This window comes from Patagioenas fasciata, chromosome 1 (genome assembly GCF_037038585.1).
Source record: "Patagioenas fasciata isolate bPatFas1 chromosome 1, bPatFas1.hap1, whole genome shotgun sequence".
NCBI classification, from domain to species: domain Eukaryota; kingdom Metazoa; phylum Chordata; class Aves; order Columbiformes; family Columbidae; genus Patagioenas; species Patagioenas fasciata.
The window spans coordinates 168,632,346-168,652,414 of record NC_092520.1 but is presented as its reverse complement, the minus strand read 5'-3'; the positions used below and the strand labels follow the sequence as shown (position 1 = coordinate 168,652,414).

The window sequence follows — 20,069 nt, the reverse complement described above, 5'->3', positions numbered from 1 at the left end:
GCAGGCAGAGCGTAAGGGAGGGAGGAAGGCGACTCAGCCTCCGCGACGCGCACTCCAACCGTACCCACGCCACGGCGCGGACCATGGGCGCTGCTCTCCCACGGGCTGCACTTGCGCGGAGAGGCACCGCACAGGCGCTCTCCCCAGTCTCCGCTGCGCTGTCCATGTGCCCCTCCAGCGGGCAGCCCCCCCGCGCTACAGAAGCATTTGCGCGACGCACAGCCCCTTACGCTGAACCCCGCTCATCCTCCCGCCCCGGCTCTATTTGTTTACAACCGATTACGTCACCCCTCCCCGCCGCCAGCCCCGCCTCGCCGCCGCCGTCACAATGGTGCGATCGCTCGATTGGCGGCGGCGCGCCCCCCAGCGCCCTGACGCCACTTCCGCCCGCCGGGGCTATAAGAGGCGGCGGCCGGGGGACAGCTCCCTTCGCCCCTCGCAGCAGGAGATGCGGGGTGCGCTGCCGCGGCCGCCGCTGCTGCCGCCGCCCCCCTGCCGCAGGAAGAGGAGGCGGAGGCTGCCGCCCCCGGGATGTGATCTGGGCTGCGCTGCCCGCTCCTCTCCCAGTTAGAGCCGCGCCGCCCCCGCGCCCCGTCCCGCTCCGCGTGCCTCGCCCCGTCCCGTCCCAGCGCCAGCCGCCCCGGAGAGCTGGCTGCCGCCCGCCGCCGCCTCCATGCATCCCGCCCTGTACACCCGGGCCAGCATGATACGCGAGATCGCTGCGGCCGTGGGCTTCATCTCCAAGTTCCTGCGGACCAAGGGGCTGATGAACGAGCGGCAGTTGCAGACCTTCAGCCAGAGCCTGCAGGAGTTGCTGGCAGGTGAGGGCGGCGCGGGCGCGGCGGGAGCCGCTCCCCGCCTCCGGCCCAGGGAGCCGCGGTGTCCCCTCCGCCGCTGGGCCGCCTGCCTGCACCGGCGGCGGTTGCGGGCGGCACCTCCGGCAGCGCCGCGCCCCGCAGGCGGCCGGAGACGGGGGGAGGGGGAAGAACGGCGCCTCCGAGGGGCTGGAGTTGCAGTGGGGTTAGCTGCGGGGGGTGAGCGGGGCTTCTCCGTGCCGAGGCGGCCCCCGGCGGGTGGGGGCGGCAGGAGCAGGGTGTAAACAAAAGGGGCTCGGGCGTCGCGCAGGCAGACAAAGCTTTCGGAGCAGCCCGGACTTGGGCTCTGCTCCAAGGGCTCTGATCGCCCCGTTTCCTCGAGGAAAGATGCTCCGAAGTTGCTTTTTTTTTTTTTGTCGAGTAAAATTCAATAGCAGACAATGAATTTCAGTTCCCCTTCTGGAAACATCTCATAGCCACCCATCAACCCCGGTTAGGATCAAATACGGGAGTTTCTTTGCCGCTCTGTGCGTTTTGCAGTCCCAAACCTGTGTCCCAGTGTGCTTCATAGTAACTATAAGTAGCCTCAGACCGATAGGGTTTTGGGTGGGATAAAATTCCCGAGGTAAGTGAAGTCATTGGTACCTCGCCCTGGAAGACAGGCTGGGAAGAGCAGTGGTGAAATACAGCTTGAGTCAGTCGGTAAATGCTGCCCAGCTCCTTCCCGAGTTATTTTTGGGTGTTCTTAAGAATGTGAGGAACTAAACTTGGGTGTGATCTCAAGAGAAAGCTGGAAAGGTGCTTTTTTCTCTCTGGTTTGTGGAGTTTTGAAGCCCTTGAGGTTTTTCTGCTGTGTATGTAATCACTTCTGTATTTTTATATTTGTTTGAGTGCCAGGAAGTTGCATTTCACTCTTTTCAGATGGTAAACATTGTTCTCTGTATATGGTAGCGTGAAACAGTTACTTTGTACACGAGTACTTCCCAAGGGACTCTGCACTTACGTGAATCATCAGCAAAAATAAAGACTATAATGATTTTTCAGGTCACTTGATGGTAGAGTAGTAAGCTTTTCAACATCTTGAGCTGTGAAATTCACAAGAGAACAATGATCACTGTGCATGTTTTTGAACAGAGAATTAAGGAGGATAATTTTTTTTTTATTTTGTAGAACATTATAAACACCACTGGTTCCCAGAAAAGCCATGCAAGGGATCAGGTTACCGATGTATCCGGATCAACCATAAAATGGATCCTCTCATTGGACAGGCAGCACAGCGGATTGGATTGAGCAGTCAGGAACTGTTCCAGCTTCTGCCAAGCGAACTCACTCTATGGGTTGACCCGTATGAAGTGTCCTATCGTATTGGAGAGGATGGCTCGATCTGTGTGCTGTATGAAGCTGCACCAGCAGGAGGTAGCCAAAATAACACCAACATGCAAATGGTAGACAGCAGAATAAGCTGTAAGGAGGAACTTCTCTTGGGCAGAACTAGCCCTTCCAAAAGCTACAATATGATGACTGTATCAGGTTAAGATATAGTCTGTGGATCACCTTAAAATGGATGGATAAATTTGGTTTTTACTTTGGGTGGGCACCTCTGGGGATGATGGATTATGGAATTTAAACCATGTCACAGCTGTGAAGATCTGGCACACGTTAGAGTGTATACTTTAAAGTGACAGTGCCATAGTTTGGACAGTACCTTTCAGTAATTTAATAGCCTGTGAGTCAAAATGAGTGCAACTTGCTAAGGACTGAAGAAGATCTAGGAAGGGTCAGTTTCTCCAAGACATCTTACTTAATTTCTACACCAATTTTCAACCCCAATCTGTATTTATAAAGTGATTCTCTGCAATAGGTCTTGCGGAGTAAATTTGCACTATTACATTTATTAATTGTTAGCATTTTTGGCAGCTCAGTAACAAGGCTTATTGTTATGAACACCATAGTACTGGAAATTTTATTTTTCAGACTTTTACCTAGCACTTACAAATATGTATAAATGTACATAAACTAGTAAGTATGACCTGGGGAAATGTTCAGATCTTTACACTGGCCTCAAAATAGCAAGTGATCAGAATCTGCCATGGCAACAGGCTTTAAAAAGACCATATAAAGACACTGTCTGAACTGTGGTGTTAGCACCAGCCAGCTATCTGTACATTTGCTAGCTTGTAGTTTTCTAAGACTGAGTAAACTTCTTATTTTTAGAAAGTGGAGGTCTGGTTTGTAATTTCCTTGTTCTTAATTGGGTAAAAGTCTTTTCCACAAACCACCATCTATTTTGTGAACTTTGTTAGTCATCTTTTATTTGGTAAATTATGAACTGGTGTAAATTTGTACAGTTCATGTATATTGATTGTGGCAAAGTTGTACAGATTTCTATATTTTGGATGAGAAATTTTTCTTCTCTCTATAATAAATTGTTTCCTATCTTGGCATTTTAATTAATCTCTTGTCGTGATTACATAGGATCAGTTAAACTATTTTTGTCTCACAGTAGAAATGAAATAGGTACTATAAAGGCTTAAGAACATCAATGGCACCCTGATACTAGGGAACACTTGGTGCAGACATGGATTAATGAAGACCTCGTATATAAACGCTTGGGAAATTTAGGGAAACACAATGATATACATGTCAATTTAAACCTTTTAAAATCAGTCAATGTGGAAATAACTCCAGGGCCAATAATTCCAGGATATGAGGAAAAGGTACAGAAATAACATCCACCAAAGATGACTTGAATAAATCCAGAGGATTAAACTTGGCTTCCTGATGAAGGATATAGCAAACCTAAATGTCCATTTTGACCTACTTGCTCACAAGTTCTCAGTTCCTCCCAGATGGATTCCCTGCTCAATAAGAGTTTCTGGGACAAGTGTCCCTTAGCTTTAAGAGCAGGTTAACCACTCTACAGAAAGGTTGCTCGCCTTTTGTGTTCTTCAGATGCAAGACTTTCACTTTAGAAATCATTAAGATGGAATTCAACAAAAGGTATGTGGATCTTTTTTCCCAAACTTAAAAGGCTGATTGAGGCGAAGTGAGAAGCCCATACTTAACATGTGTATTCAAAGTTAATGAATGATGTGGAGATGTGATTCACTTAAGCACCACACTAATGTCACTTGTATACAGCACAGCAGTTACATGTGAGAGAAATTCCTTACCACTTTATTTACACTTGTTAGAGTGCTGGAGTAAAGCTCAAAAACTTTCTGTTCCTTATCTTCTGTGTGCTTTGATCTGTGGGTGTTCAATAAAAGACCTTACCCAACTTGGTCACTTCAGTTACTACAACTGCTGCTGTTGCTCTGAAGGGGAAAAAAAAATTCCTTGACAGCTAAACTTGCTAGCTGTGGATAGAACTGAGCTTCAGACTTGCTGTGTGTTGTGGCAGCTCCTGCTCAACTACGAGCCTTTATGGTGTGGCGATAGTATTGTGTTGTATCTGCAGTTCAAATCTTAATCTTATGTAATGTAACATTATATACAAGCAAAACATAAGACTGGACTATCTAGCTTTTTCTTTTACAAATTTCTTTCCCACTGTTTTTTTTGAAAGCTAAGCTTTACAAATACTGTTTTTACCATCATCTGCATATGTATGTCAACATTCAGCACTTTAAAGTGTTGCTAAGGCTTCTCTCGTACTATGACTTTCTGACACAGACTGGTGGAAGCATAAGTGCTTCTGAAGCAGTGAACTTCAAGGAGTTTACTTGGTATCTGGATCTGATTATATATATTACCAAAGCTTCAGAATGAGCTTATTTTAAAGTATAGGTGTTACTTGTGTGGAATCAAAATTTAAGTTCAAATCTTGATATCTTAAAAATTCTACTACTTTTAAGATGATGCTTTCAAATTAAGTCTGTAAGCAAGAGATTTATTCAAGCAGTAGGTGTACTCAAAGGTAATTCTGTTGCATTACGTGTCTGCAGACAGCATAAGTATATCCAAATAGAAAGAAAAACATTGGACTTGGCTTCCTGTAAAGCTATATTAAACTTCAATGAAGCTCATTGCTGACTGAGCTGCGGTCGGTGTATCATGGTGCTGCCTATCTGGAACAGTAAGAACAGCACTGGAGAGGGTAGCTGTACAGTTAGTCTGGGACATGCGCCATGCGAATTGTAAAAGCATCAGCTGTTGGTGCTTTCTTTTTAATAAGTTAAGCATAGATTTACGAGGCAGCAAGTATTTTATCTGCGAGGCTGGCATGTTATAACCGAACCAAGAATGAACATTGCACCCTTAGATAGTTAACATTTGAGTCCTTTTAAGGTAGGGTGCTCTTATTCATGGCATAATTTTTAAGTGCAGCTGTAACTAGTAATTGGTACAACCTGTGTCCTCAGAGTTGGGATTGCTTCCAGCTGGAATTTAAATATACTCCAGTGTGCACACAATGTGCCCTTGTCTGATTTAGAAAGTACTTAGCATACTGTGGCAGCAGGGCATAGGAAGGACTCCTGAGAGAAATGGAGTAAATCTGTAAGAGGAAGCTGTTGCCAATCCTATGTTTTAGTGCAGGCAGAACAAACAGTGCACGGCCCTAAATGCTTGTCACTTTTGAATTTCATTTAAGGTGCCATTATGAAACCAGCAAAGCTCTTATTTTAATGCGAATATTAGAGATGAGAGAGCACATTGAAGACCTGCTTTCCCAGTGCATGTCAGTTAAATTAGCTGGACTTTTCCTTGTGAAGCACTGAATAATCCTGTTGTTCTGGTGGTATTCTGAGGGCAGGCTCAGCTGTACGCTGCTTTAATGTTACAGCTCTTCTTAGACTGACAGACCAGTCTGCTGAGACCTGTTGACAATTCAGTGAATCTCTTTATAAAGTGTACAATTGTCTTCTAGTTTATGCCAGGTGAGCAAATGTTTCTTTTTCTCAGCATCTTCCCCCACACTGCTATGTGTGGTATCAGATCCTATGCACTTGAGTTTATTTCTGTATTTATGTTCGGTAATGATACTGCTATAGATAGTTGTGTTATATGTATCCTGTAAGAATATCTGTTCTGTTCTCTTTGCAGCTGTGTTTTGTTTTGTTTTCTCTCCCGCTTATTCTGGAGATGTACATCTATCTTAAGTGGTCATTCAGACCATGACTTTTTCTTCTCCTGTAGATCTTAGGGTTTTTCTTAGGTCTGAATAGATATGTAAGGACTTTCATTCAATTACTAATAATGCTGATTTTAGTTTTCTACTTTTCTGCTGACTCTGCAAAGATTTTCTGCCAGCTGTGTATGACAGGTCTCATCATGCCACGGGATTTTCTTGTTCTTGGTTTGTTTGATCAGTCTACGTGAGAATTTGGAAATAACCTACATGAGGCTCTCCTCTGAAGTAAAAATATCATCACTGGCTTCTACTTTTGTTGTTTGCATATGATTTCCTATAGAATCAGTTCATAGTGTAAAAAAGTCTCTTCTATTTATCACTGAAGAGTATTCTTGGATCAGAAGTTCAAGTTGTGCTATTTTGTTTTATAGCTAGGGATGCCAGTTCTCAAGGGTAAATATTGTAAGCCTGTATGCTCTCGCCTGCCTTCAATTTAAAAGGATAAAACAGTAATTTAAGAGATGATTTAGAAGCAAAGGGAACTGTACCGCAGCAGTAGAACCTTACAAAACAGTTTACTGATGTGCAAACCATAAAGAATCCAGTTAACGCTCCTGGAGTGGTTGGTTTGTGCTAATGCTTGTAAACATTTCTGTCACCAAATTAAGCAGATGCCAGTGAACATGAACACTAAATCTGCATAAGGTGTCCTTCTAATTAACCTTGTTTACTTATGCTGGGAGAATATCTCTTGTTATTGCGTAGGTTAGCAGTGAATAAAATGAAGAACATTGCTGCATTTTTGTGTATCTGTGTTAAGCTTATTTCTGAATTTCCATAAATCAAGTAGCACTCTACATTTTCCCAAGTTTCCTCTGCTTGATGCCATAATTTTTAGGGAAAATAGTTTATATTGGCAAAAGCTGCCACTTGACTGAAGAACATTAAAGCTGTTTTTAGTTTAAAGAGTGAAACATGTATAGACTGGAGATAAACAGCTCTCCTAAAAAGGAATGTGTATTTACACATTCTTGGTGTAATAGCAGAGGTTATTTTTACATGTTTCAGATTTACATTCCAATGTGGCATAAAGTGAACATTGTGAAGCAGGATGTTAATTCAGTGGCTTGCAAGGGTTGGTAGAGCAAGCTGGGCTTAGACAGTAAATGCTGTATTAATGGTTAGCAGTGACAATTTCATCAACATAGGAATTGCAGGGTATAATTAACATCAGTTGCTTTGACACTATGCTCTTAATGTATAGTTTCAACCTTTCTTTCTGTAGCCGTTGGAGAATGCACTGTGACAAATTATTGCTGATACAAAGTAGGTCAACAGTAAAATGGCTGACTTACTATAAATGAACAGATCTAAATTATTGTATCTTACTGTCCAGTGGAATTTTCTTAGTCGCTAAGTCTTCTGTGCCCTTGTGTTTCTCAAGCATGAACTTTGTATGCAGCTTTTCTTAACTCCTTATTTCCTAACCATTTGATGTTTTTGTCTAAACAAGAGGAACATTTCCTCCCGGGTGCTGCGAAGAAATCCACACGAGCAGTAATGCTGCATGCATGACAACAGATATTTATTTATTTGCCCTTATAGTGTTGGGATTCTATGACTGCAAAGCTGGCAAGGAGAAATGACACTAAGGAAAACAAGTAAAATGCTGTGTCTTCAAGTTTTGAGGTTTTCTCCACTGAAAACGACCCATGACAACACCCGAGGAAGGGAAATAGGACTGTGATGATACTGGATGAGAAAAATCCCAGGCTGAGGGAATGTCAAGTACATTTTTGCAGAGGGGAGTGCCACTCAGCATCTCCTCATGGCTGGCGACAACCTTTTAAAATTTTCTTAAGAAGCGTAGCTTTTTATGATGCTTTTACCTCTTGGATGTCAGGAAATGGCCTCCAGCTTTGCAGTTCCTCTGGGGCATAGTGAAATCCAGCGTGATTGTTTTATGTGCTGATTATATAACTGAATAAAATGATAAACAAGGGAAGAGAACTTCATCGTTCTTGGAGCAGCCTTGAATATATGCAAGAAGCAGCAGTGTCTGAAGTGCTCAAGAAACAGAGGGAAGACCAGGGATGCTGCCCAGCTTTCATGGTTAGATTTCAAGACAGCAATGCTTACCTAAAGGGCCATAACATGGAGTTGTCTTACATACCACTTCTAACTCCGAGATTTTAAGACAGATTTCTAATACCAACAGTATCATCTGCTGACATTGGCTGCAATTAAGAAATTCCAACTGCGTGCTCTTGCTGTTCCGTGTTCCATAAAATGCGATTGTTATTGCTTTTTGTAACCTAAGAACATATCATGATTGGTGTCTTTGGAGGTCTGCTGGCTACAGGTTAATTAATGAGTTTCTTGTACTTTAAGAATATTGAAGGACAGAATTCCTTCTATGCACTGAACTTTAAACCAAGTTTTATTTGTATATGCACATACAGAGGGGCACATGCATAAATTTCTTGTATAAATATATATACATACACAGTTATTAGTCTTTTGCAGTGGGTCATCCTGAAGTCCCTGCTTGCTGTGATCTAATTCACAGGTCACTGCAGGTGTGCTGAAGACTGTAAATTCACACAGCGAAAATTATCCTCATTCACTTTTTATACCTTAATACATTGTTATTAACAGGAACGTGTATTCCTATTTTTCTCTTTCAGTTTTCTGAATGTGAATTTGCAGCTTGGCTCAGTTTGCTTGTCAGTCGAGCAAATATTCAGGATTTCTTGTACAGTTTTAAAGCAAATTGTAGTTATCTAAAGGAATGTTTGTAATATTTTAATCAATATCAGTCTGGAATGAAATAAACCTAATCCTAATTGTGTATTCATGCTAATACTTTGTAATGCAAGAGGTCCATTTCAGTTGAGCCTAGCACCCTTCCCTAGATGGGTGCACCAGAACAGTTGCTTCTGTCTAGCAATGTTCAGGTTTCTATAGCGTGTACATGAGAAATTAATTTACAAGCGTGAAAGGCTCTGTATCATAGCTGCAAAATAAAATCAAGCTACCTGTGTGGGACACCTGTTGGTATAACATTATACTAGTGATATTAAACAACCCTTGCAGTTCCTCCCCTGAATTTATCTTGTATTATAATAACATATTTTTTAACCCCTAACTGCCTGCTTCATTTGTCATTTGCAGCCTATCATCTAACTCCCCAGCCTGCAGTCAGTGTAAGGTTGTTCTGTTTATAGACTTCAGATTGGTAGGGAAAAAATAAGGCAGTGGAAATGGCAGTATCAGTCTGAATCATGATGGCATTAAAGCAAATGATAAATTTAGTTTCATGTTTGTAAAGGCTCTGTTTCTATGTGACGAAGGTACCAGACTCTAATTTTTGATGATATTTATCATAATTTATTTGTTGTCTAGATATATTTAACATGGGTGAGGCTTTTGTAATGTAACTGAGAAAAAACAGGTTACAAATATGTAAGTACTTTTCAGAAGGACAGCTGAACAAATATATCTGCTTGATTGTTTATCCAAATGTTCCTGTGACTATCTTCAAAGCTTGTTGCTTGCAGAATTGACAAGTCCTGCATCATGAGCAGCATAACACTGACTCTGAATACTGAAAGTGATAGTTTCTGCAATTATTCAGTAGAAAAATATGTGCATGTCATTCAAATTCGAAATCACTGTTCGTAGAGTTTACTGAAGTTGAACTTAATTCCAAGCCAAGCTGATATGTGTACAGAATGTCTCCTGAATTTTCAAACTGATGTAACCCCATGACTAATTCTGCAGTACAAATATGTTGATTTCTTTTTCTTCTGGTACACTCCCCCTATCTACAGGAACATCCTTTTGTAAGCAGTTTACAATCATTAAAAGGAAGATTAGAGTTCCAGTGTGATATGCACTTTTAAAATCTAAGACTTCAGCCTTTGCACATTCCTAATTTTATCGTTATGAGTACCAGGAAGACTCTTGACTTATTCATGTGAATACGTCATACACCCTTCAGTATTTTATGAGATCAAGTATGTATCAAAAGCTTTCTCAGTGAAGCAGAAATGTGTTTTTCGTTATTTCCATAGACACTGGAAGGTGCATTAAAATCTTCACTATTGACTGAAAAGAAACTTGCCTTTTTATTACTGTAGAATAGAGATAGTGAATAGCCTGAAAAGAGAATGCTGTACACCTACTGCATCATGATCTCATTCTCAACATGATTGCTTTGGTGCTTGCCAGTTCCAATGTTCGTGAGTCACACTCCAGTATGTGATTTGCTTAAAAGCAATAAATGTCAGCACTTTTATTTACAATCCACCTTTGAAGATTTGGAAGTCATAACTTGAACACATTTTTTCTGTGACTGTGAAAGCTAGGAACTAGCTTTATGTTTTCCTTTCAAATCAATGATGAAAGCTTTGATGTATTGCTAGGTCTGACCTAGCTGCAGTGGGTTAAGATGTCTAACTATCCCAACCCACCATTTCCTCCATTTTGCCAGAAATTACCATCCCCGTAGGTGGGGTGGCAGAAATGCCTCTTCTCATTCTTGCTCAAAATTAGCTGAAGTTGTTCAGGTTGGTAGATCTGCGTCATGTCAGACCACAATGCCCATGGCATGGTGGGAGCCTAGTGCTATTGTCACATCTGCTGGGGCCACCGTAGGCTCAGGCTGTTGGAGGTGTGGTGAGCTCAATGCCTGTTTTCGGGAACCCTGTGGGCTGCTGTTGTCACCTGGCTGCAGGAGGTGGGGTGTGCGAAGCAAAAACAAACTCGTGCTGAAATTTCAGGATTGGGCCATGTATGAGCTGTGGGGAAGGGAGTGGAGAGAGCAAAAGATCAGACAAATAATCCATATGGTGAGTCAGTGGGAAAGAACTGAATGTGATTCCAGCCTAATAATGACTCATAGTCCCATTGTTTATAGCTCTTGAGAGAGTGCCTGATCACATGGGCTGTAACGTACACATTTATACATTTTCCTGGAAGAAAAAAGAGAGAATTTACAGGGAAAAATATCCCAACAAGCTTTTAATTCTGGCTTACCTATTTCTTGTGTGCGTTGAAAGTTTCTCATTTCCACAGGTCCGTTTTGCTAATAATCCTAGCACATTTTGCTTGTGAACTAAGCATGCTTGCTAGAAACCTTACAAGCGTTGTACAGCTGCTTTTAAGACACCTACAGGAACGTGGGACGCTGCTCTGCAGTGTTCATGTTACCTGCTCATTATGTAGCACAGCAGCGGTACATTGGGAAACTGGCTGCACATTTACAATTCATTGGATAATCCTATCCTTCATCTGCAGGGTCCTTGAGTTTGGTATGTGTTGGACTGCATCCACTGTTACTATATATTGCTCAAGTCCAAGATAAAGGGCAGTGCTGATTTGCTGGAATTAGGTTCTCAAGTGATTATTTTCTCCACAGCCTGCTTTCCAGATGGAGCTGCAGGCAGTGTGGACCCAGCCTGAGCTGCAGATAACATAAGGTTAGCGGCCAGGGGAGCTGCAGTGATGGAGAAGGCGGTTATTCTATCAGTGATGGTGGTGGGGTGTAATATGAACTGCAAAAAGGCCTTTTTGGCTAATCATTCCTAAAGAAAGAACCCTTTTCAGTGGAAATTATTCAGGGAGACGTAATTGTGGTTGTTTGGCTATTCCCATGGTGGGTTTGCACACTGCCTTATGTTCTCAAGAATAATCAAGTTACTTAAAATGTTTAGCAGTTCAATTACTTACATGCTGCATGTGCATAGAGGTTCATCCATACAAATATAGAAAGAACCTAATTTACTACTCTGAAATAAAAGATTGGAGTGATGTAAAATGTGTAAGAAGCTTCTGCAAATACCTCAGTATGGTTAAACAATTATTATTGCATAATATTTATGCAAAAAGTAGTGGACATGACCAAAAGCAGGAAAGCAACCTGTGTCTTTCTTCCTGGAAACACATGAAAAAAATTAGGCTTTTTTACTTGAAGTTCTTCCCTTTGGAGAAATGACAATTAGAGGAGGGAACTGAAGAAACTGGAGGGTAGAGGGTCAAATGAAAGTCTGAAGTTGGGACATGTTAAATCTCATTACAAAATGCTCAAGCCATGAACAAATGTCCTTTTCTGAACTAAACTTGACATAGGTGTCATCAATTTGAGTTGAAATTCATTTTGTTGATTTTTATCAGGAGTTGGAGATACTGATCCACAGGTGGAACAAATACTTTCAGAGGGGCTTGTCACCTCTCTTCCTAGTGCCTTGCATCCAGCTGAGAATGCGTCTCTGTGGCCTCTTGGTTTCTCTCTCCCAATATTAACTCTCTCCAGTCATCTCCACACCTGAGTCTGAGACATATTCCATAGGCCAGGGGTGTCAGACTCATTTTCATTGGGGTCCACATCAGCTTCGTGGTTGCCTTCAAAGGGCCGAATGTAGTTTTAGGACTGTATAGGAGTGGTTACATTTATACTGTCCTAAAATTACATTCAGCCCTTTGAAGCAACCGTGAGGCTGATGCGGCCCCTCGTGGAAATTAATTTGACACCCGTGCTAGTCTCTCCTGATGGTCGATGAAGAGAAACAGACCTTTCATTGGAAAGTCCTCAAACTGATTTCCGTGTCCTAGGTTGCAAGGGATGCACTCCAGAATAATCACTAGGTTCTTTCCCTCATATAGAGTGAGAGCTTGCTCAGATATCACTGACTCCATCTAGTTGTGTGAATCTTACCTTCTCCTTCTGAATGGTCCTACATGTTGTTTGATGTGCTTTAACCTTAGTATTAACTCCTAATACTTCAAATAAAGAACAACTTGCACTGCTTACATGTTGATTTTGCAATCCACTGCAACTGCAGTAGTGTAGAGGAAATCCTTAGCAATACGCTTCCTGAATTTTGGAAACATGTGCTTCAGTATTTGGAACAGTGGCAATTTATTTCTGAGAAATTGCAGGGTTTGGCTCAGCCCATGGCAGCTTCCTGTGCTCTGTGCCTGCGGGCACAAACACTGGAGAATTTTGTACTACATGCTAATTTATATGTATTCTTTTCTTGATGTAAAGAAGAAATAAGTATTTATCTTGTGCTTCTCTCAGTTCTCAAAAGTCACTTCCCCAACACAAGAGGCCAAATTCTGCTGTTTAGTGTCAAAGTAAAATGGCTCATTTGAAATCATTGGATTCACTTTGGATTGACATCAATGTAATTGCTGATCAAGTTAAGCTTGCTGGGCATAAAACTGGACATTATAAGTGCAGTTTCCTTGAGAAACGAGTGATCTAACAGGATCTAAACATAGTTGTGTCTTTTAGTGTTAGCTACGCTGAGTTTTCATGTAAAGCACACTGGAGTGGTTTGGTTTTGCTCCAGCTGCCAGGCAGCAGCCCCGTGCTGTGTGGGGAACCCAGCTGGACTCCTATTCTTGGGCGGTAGATGTTGGGGTTGTAGCTCTGCTATCCCCAGCTCAGCTGTGCCAGGTTTGCACGGTAGTATCAGGCTGGCAAGAAACACTTTGAGGAATCACAGAGAGGAATGGGGTTTCTGCTTCTTTCAGGTGGTCTTGCAGGCCCAGAGGAGTAGAAAAACATCATCTGATAGTGGCTACCAAAGTGCAAGGGACGTACTCTTGCTGCATCTGAGGATGTGCCGGGTGAAGGGAGTCTCTGCCAGTTTAACATGATTGTTTTCCTGAGTCAAACCTTGCTGGGCCGTAGGTGCTGCCTGTAGTACGCTGCAGTCTTGCAAAGACTGCATTCAACATTTGGGTGTTTTTCCCAGTACTACTGTTGGCTTCTTGGGAGATCTCAAGGGACTAACATGGCATTACTTTTATGTAGTAGCTAGAGATCACATACCTGTTTACTTTTTGTAATGCACTGATGAAGGTGTTGACAGTTAACCATAAAGAGCCAAAATAAGATTAAAGCTGATTTTTCTTACACAGTTGCAGATTATCGCTCTTTGTCTTCACAGACCTCCGTTTTTGCACAAGAGGGATACACTGCTGCCAAACTTTGCGGCTATAAAATCCAGAAGGGCAACTGGGGAGACTAGGCATTTCTTAACATCATTATTATGAAATAGTGAAAGAAGTTTTGGAAGTGATAGGGGCTGCCCACATATTCTCTTACTTTAGGTGACTGCTAACACTCTCCTGCAGTGCTTGTTTTCTTTTTTCTCCATGTAACCAGGAGGATGTTCATATTGAATCAGCATCTTGTGAAATGGTGCTGTCTCATGTCACAGAAGATGCTTACTCATGACAGGGAAGGGCAGCCAAATTCACTAAAGGAGCAGAGAGCAGTAGATAGACTCTTGGAGGTGTCCCTGTTTTAGGTGGTGCACTGAATTCTGCCTTATCTTTTGTTTAATGTGTTGTAAATAAGGCTGCCTCCTACTCCTGTTTATCTGTCCAGCTAAAACTTCTAACACCAGTGATGGTGAAAAGGACCAGGCACTGCGCTCATAGTCACAGTAACACACAAGTCCATCAACTTTCATTGTTTCCCATAAGTTTTTCACTTGTTTTTACTTTAAATGGTAGGAGGGGGTCTCTTTGTTTTTATCTTGTGCTGTGAATTTCCTTGCACAGTGATATTTAAACATCACTTTTCAACTAAATGTTTGGAAATCAGTGACTACGCAAAACCCTGCAGTATCATACTTTTTGCATGATGATCTGTTAATATGCTTGTGGAGTGAATTTATCCCACTTGTAAATTAATACACTTAGAAACAAATAATTGTGGGTTAATTTGTTTTGCTCTGTTTTGTTTTTCAAAGTAAGTTGCTATTTAGTCTTGGCTTGCTGTCTATACTTGCAAATGCTAATGGATTGTTTTAGTTAAATCCTTAAAAACTTTCTCAGTTGACTAATGTAATTCAGATAACATAGATTATTGTTACCTTGGGTTAGAGGGAAAGATGCTGTTGATTACTGCAAATGAATTTCTTGTGTGCAAGTGGCAATATAGGAGTGAGCTGTGATTTAGTTTTTTGGGTTTGAGTTTGCTCCTGCACTCAACAGAGAACATTCCCAGACTCTACTTGATGTCAGTGAGAAGAGGATTTGTCCCTTGGTGCTCTAACATACAGAGCTTTCATTTGTTTGGGTATTTTTTCCAGTCATAATAGCTTTGTTAAGAACTGTGTAATGTATCATAGAGTACAATAAATGGTGAAGAACTCACTGTTCTCAGAAAGATTGTCAATGGAGACTCATCACTGAATGGCAGTATTTTCAGTCAAGTTCTGCAGGGACCAGCACTGTAAAACCACTATTAAGGATTTTCATTAGTGTTTTGAAAATTCATATAAAATCTCTGTTTTTAAAATGCTTATATGCCACAGCTTGAAGGAATATAAAACAAGGACAATAAAATGCTGATACTGAGCGATCTATATTGCTTGATAAGCAGTCCATTTATGTTATATTTGACCTTATTGAAACATATTCAAAGTCATTCACTCAGGAGTACTAAATACAGGTCATCTGCCTCTGCAATGGGAAACAATGTCCAGTGGTTGGGATGAATTTGCAGCTGGGTAGATCAGGAGGAGGAGCAGCTAACAGCACAGTGTTAGAGCAGAAAGTGAGACCTTTGGGTGTGTGTATAACAGTCAGGGGAAGGAAGTGTGTGATTTTGCTTTGAAACGTGGCGTGGCGGATGCAAGGAAACTGCTTATCACATTGGTGTCAATGGTGGTGGACTTCAGAAACTGGGGAGAGGGCAGAGCAGTGCCACCAGAATGACATAGGGTTGAAAGAGATGCTGGCAGCTGGACCGTAGCTCTCTAGCCTGGTTAGCATATCAAAAGGACAGGGCTGAGAAGCCTCTTAACAACCTGAAAGAACCTTCCCAGCATCACATACTGGGTGACCAAGAATCCTACGGCTTTATGGAGAAGGAGATAATGAGAAGTTTGGGAAATGCCTGAGCCCAAGCATTTTTTGGAAGTAGATCACACATTTTTCACAAAGAGGATTTGATCCTTTGAGCAGCCCACCAAAGGAACCAAGGGCTCCATTTACCGCTGTGTGCAAATCACGATCATGTGACTCTCTGGAAGGTATATTTAAGTAAAACGTAAGTTAGTAGGTTCGTTATTAGAAAAAATTGATAAAATGTGGAGGCCTGTGATATACGAGAGACTGAAACAATGGAACAGTTAATAAAATACTAGATCATTGGCCCTTTTTATTTGTCCTTAAACTTTGAGGTTGCAAATATGCAAGGTCCTATATTTTTGGCATTTTCTCACTTTTCTCTGCATTCCCTGAGCAGTAACTGGACATACCATGTTGTCTTGGTAGTCTTTCTTTGTATATGGGTCTAAGGTTCTTAAAGGTGTGCATATTTTCTGTAGCTTCTTCCCAAGCTGTGCTTTGTGCAGCTATCTTGACAAAAAAAAAAACAAACCAAACCAAAACAACAACCCAACCAACCAACCAAAAATCTTAAATATTTTATAAGAGTATTTAGGGATCAGCCTTTTCTTGAGAGGAAGAATCCTCCTCCAATTAACATCAATGATGTATACACATTTAGACATACTTCCGTGGCTTTCAAGGATCACTAAGTTGTTTCCAGCTCTGATTCTTTAAAAAAGTTTCATGATTAATCTATATATACCTATAAACTGTGCCCTTTTCCTACTTATTTGATACTGTTGTTACCTTTCAAAAATAATATTTTCATTGCTTTATTGCCTGTTTTTTTGTTTGGTTGGTTTTTTTGCTTAGATTGTGTTATCATTTTGACCTCACAGTTTAGTAAACAGATGATGAGGTAAATACAAAAGGGAAACAAAAACATGCCGAGAGTTTATATAGGGAAAGCAGGTGCATGTCTACAAGAGACAGTTGTTTCAATGCATGTTTAAATAAATATTAGAGTCCCAAATGCATCTTACAAGTGCAGAGCATAATTTGCCACTTCATAGTGGCAAATTACTTACCTGCATTGGATTTCTCGTGGCTTTTGGCCCTCTCTGTGTTGAGTACAATATTTCAGGAGGCACCACAGTACTGAAAGACAGAAGCTTGATTATCTTTTATTTTCATAAGTACATTAGTGACTAGAAATAAAAACCAAGGTTGGGCTCTAGCTGCTAGGAGGAGAGGGTCCCCCACATAAGGAACATATAAGCTCAGTAGATGTGATTGAAAAGCAGTAGCATTTTGTATATGTTGACAAAAACATGGCAGTATGGTCTGCTGCAGCAGACAGGAGAGGAATATAGGTTATCCAGCTGTCTTAACTGTTTTGTGTATCTCTTATTTCAGCAATTACAGAACTAATATTTCATTTATTTTTGCTTAAACACAAATTCAGAGAGGAAGCCTAAATGAATGAGAAGCTTTTGTCTTCCATCTGGACCAGCCACTTTTTCACACTTTGTCAATCACTATTGAACAAATCCAAGTTCTTGTAACCTGGGCATTTTTGAGAGCCAGTCAGATCAGTGGAAGCGATCCCTGAGTTCAGTCCTGCAGACACTGCACTAATAAGCATATTATAGCTCTCCTTGCATGTTACTGTCATGATTGGGAAGCAGATAATTTTGGAAGCTTACAGCTGAGGTTAGGTTGAATGTCAACTTTTTGGTTAGGCCTTTTGGTGGCTCAGAGATCATCTCATTTTCTTTGCCAGGAATATTTATTTTTATTATTCTACTTAAATGAAAGATCCATAGAGATTTCCATCGATTTTTGTGAAAGGGGCTATATGATGTGGTTCCTACAACACAGGGAGGTGAAGGTGGCTGAAGTAAAGGCCCTGGACATCCTTTCCTGTCCATGCTCCTTGACACAAAATAGAAATTTTTGTCCATTTTGCTGCACGTCTTTGTCCTCAGCTGTAACAGTGGATGCAGCCATTTAAAAGTGGGCTTAAACTGAAAGAGTTTGATGTATTTGACTAGAGAGACTTCAGGGGCCTGAAAGCTTGTGCACTGCCATCTCAGTGGTAAAAGAAGCAGCTTTGTCCTCTTAGAAGTCACAATCTCATGACTTTTGTGGCTCTTCCCTCAGAAATGTGCCTTGGGAGCAGCCCTGGGGAACAGCGCCGCAAATATTACACCAGATTTGCATCATCAGAGAGCCCAGGCTTAGTACAAAGCTCCTTCTATGGACAACTTTATAGTTTCACACCACTTTGGGTAGCAGTGAAGAACTACCAAGAGAAGTGTGAATGCCAGAGAGAGCAACCAGCTTTGTGCATTCTTCTCCTGCATTAGGTTCATAGCAAACATGAACTTGCTGATTTCTCAGGGTTACACAAGAGTCACGTAATAATAAATAATCTAAAGAATCAATTTTATGGAAATTATATATTTAGGGGTCAAACCACACCATGGAAAAAAAGTTTTCAAATTGCCCAAAAGCAAAATCCACTAAAATTCTTCCTGTTTGTAAAAAGCTTTAGCAACTTTCTGAATGAAAACATCCTAAAATAAGTATCCTACATGGTAGAAATGTGGAAAGCAAAGGTTCCTATGTTTCTGATTTTTTCCTCATTTCAGCCCGTCAAAGTCATTCACTCAAGTTAATCCAAGTTTGCAAAGCTTTTGGTATCTCTTAAAGAGATTTTAAAGTGCTTTATTTTTTCTTTTGCAAACAAAAGGGAAAAAAAATCTCAACAATAAAACCTCATTTGCAATTTCACCTGTGTTCTCATTATTTTCTCTAAATCCCTAAAAAAAATGAAAAACTACTTCTTCATGTCCTTCATAGTTCTTATAACCCAATGATCAGTTCAGTAAAGCTTATGACAGTTTCATTCCTGACTTTCAGAGAGACTGTACTTTCACTCCACAGAGCTTAGTGTTAAAAGCTAATGGGACATTTAATTGATTAGTAAGTGATTTGTTTCTGTCTGTACTAAAAGAGCAATCTTAAGGTTAATATACCTGCTTGCCTTGTATGACAGTAAATAAAGGAGCTGCCTATTATCTTGTATCTGAGTATATTGTCAAAAATGTTAAGACAAGGTCAAAACCTTAATTTCAAGCTTTAATATGCTTCAGTTTGCCTTATCCACACACTATATGTAGGTTTATATCCTGTAAATGGTAGTATGAGGCTCATCCAAGGGTCAGTCCTGATGCAATACAACCTGTGCTCAAACTGGCACAGGGGGAAAGAGCAGAAATCTGGAGTCCTGGCAAAATTTTCCTCCTTTGCTTCATGTCTGTTCTTGATATCAGGTGGCCAGGGCACTGCTGATCAACTGTTCCCAATTGGAAACAGGAAAAATGAAAATAGCACGATGGGCAGGGCAGGCTCTGCAGACTGACAGGCTTTCTGGATGGCTCTGGTGTGAGCATAAGTGCATTGCAGACACAACCACACTGAGAGTGCAGGCTGCAGGGGGTATCTTAAAGGTTATATTGCCAATTAGTTTCTAGTGTTTTAAATGCCTGAGGATGTAGCTAATCTGTAGGTACTGTCACTTCACATATATTAAGCTTTTTGTTTAATTTTAGAAACGCTAGTGCACAGGGACGGACAGTCTGTTGACAGTAAAGCACGCTTCATGAAGTGGTAAACAGAGATAATCTCTTAACAAGGCTCAGGTTTTGTAGCAACATGTATAAGATATGAGAAGCAAAATATGCACTGTGTAGGAATAGTTGTGTCCCCTTAGAAGAGGGTGTATCTGTGTGTGCAGCAGCCAGATAGCTATCCTGCAAAACACTCTGCAAAGGGCAGTGCTCGTATCTAACTGACAGATCAGCAGCTCTGCCTCCTCCTAAGGCTGCATCATGCTCTAGTCTGCTACCCAACAAGAGATTATGACTTTTTTTGTGTGTGTTTCCTTGGTTCTTTGGGTTTTTGTTTTGGGAGGAAGGATTTTGTTGACTTCTTATTCCCGTGCAATGGATAAGTCCAGATCACCCAGCATTAACACTTGGAAGAATATTTTAAAATATCACCTCAGAAATTCAGTCCTCCTGACACTGAAGCCGTGGGCCACACACAGACCAGATACAACTACACAAGAACAGTTAATAACCTGGTGATGAGGCATTCAACAGGAGGCAGAAGGCTTAAGCTGAAACCTTTCTTCCATTAACTTCACATCACCAGTCTCTCTTCTAGGCCTGTGTGAAAACCGCCTGAGTATTAAATATTAATTGGCAACTGCTCACACTGTACATGGGGATCCAAACTATGAAGCTATTTTAGGG

General features: G+C 41.3%; 1 protein-coding gene across 1 annotated transcript; it reads left to right on the top strand.

The window, feature by feature from the left end:
* Positions 1–419: 419 nt before the first annotated feature.
* Positions 420–3,265, top strand: BTG1 (BTG anti-proliferation factor 1). Its single transcript, XM_065840241.2, has 2 exons — positions 420–821; positions 1,986–3,265. Exons 1-2 carry the CDS (start codon positions 674–676, stop codon positions 2,348–2,350), a joined length of 513 nt encoding a protein of 170 aa, XP_065696313.1. The 5' UTR covers positions 420–673; the 3' UTR covers positions 2,351–3,265.
* Positions 3,266–20,069: the final 16,804 nt, after the last annotated feature.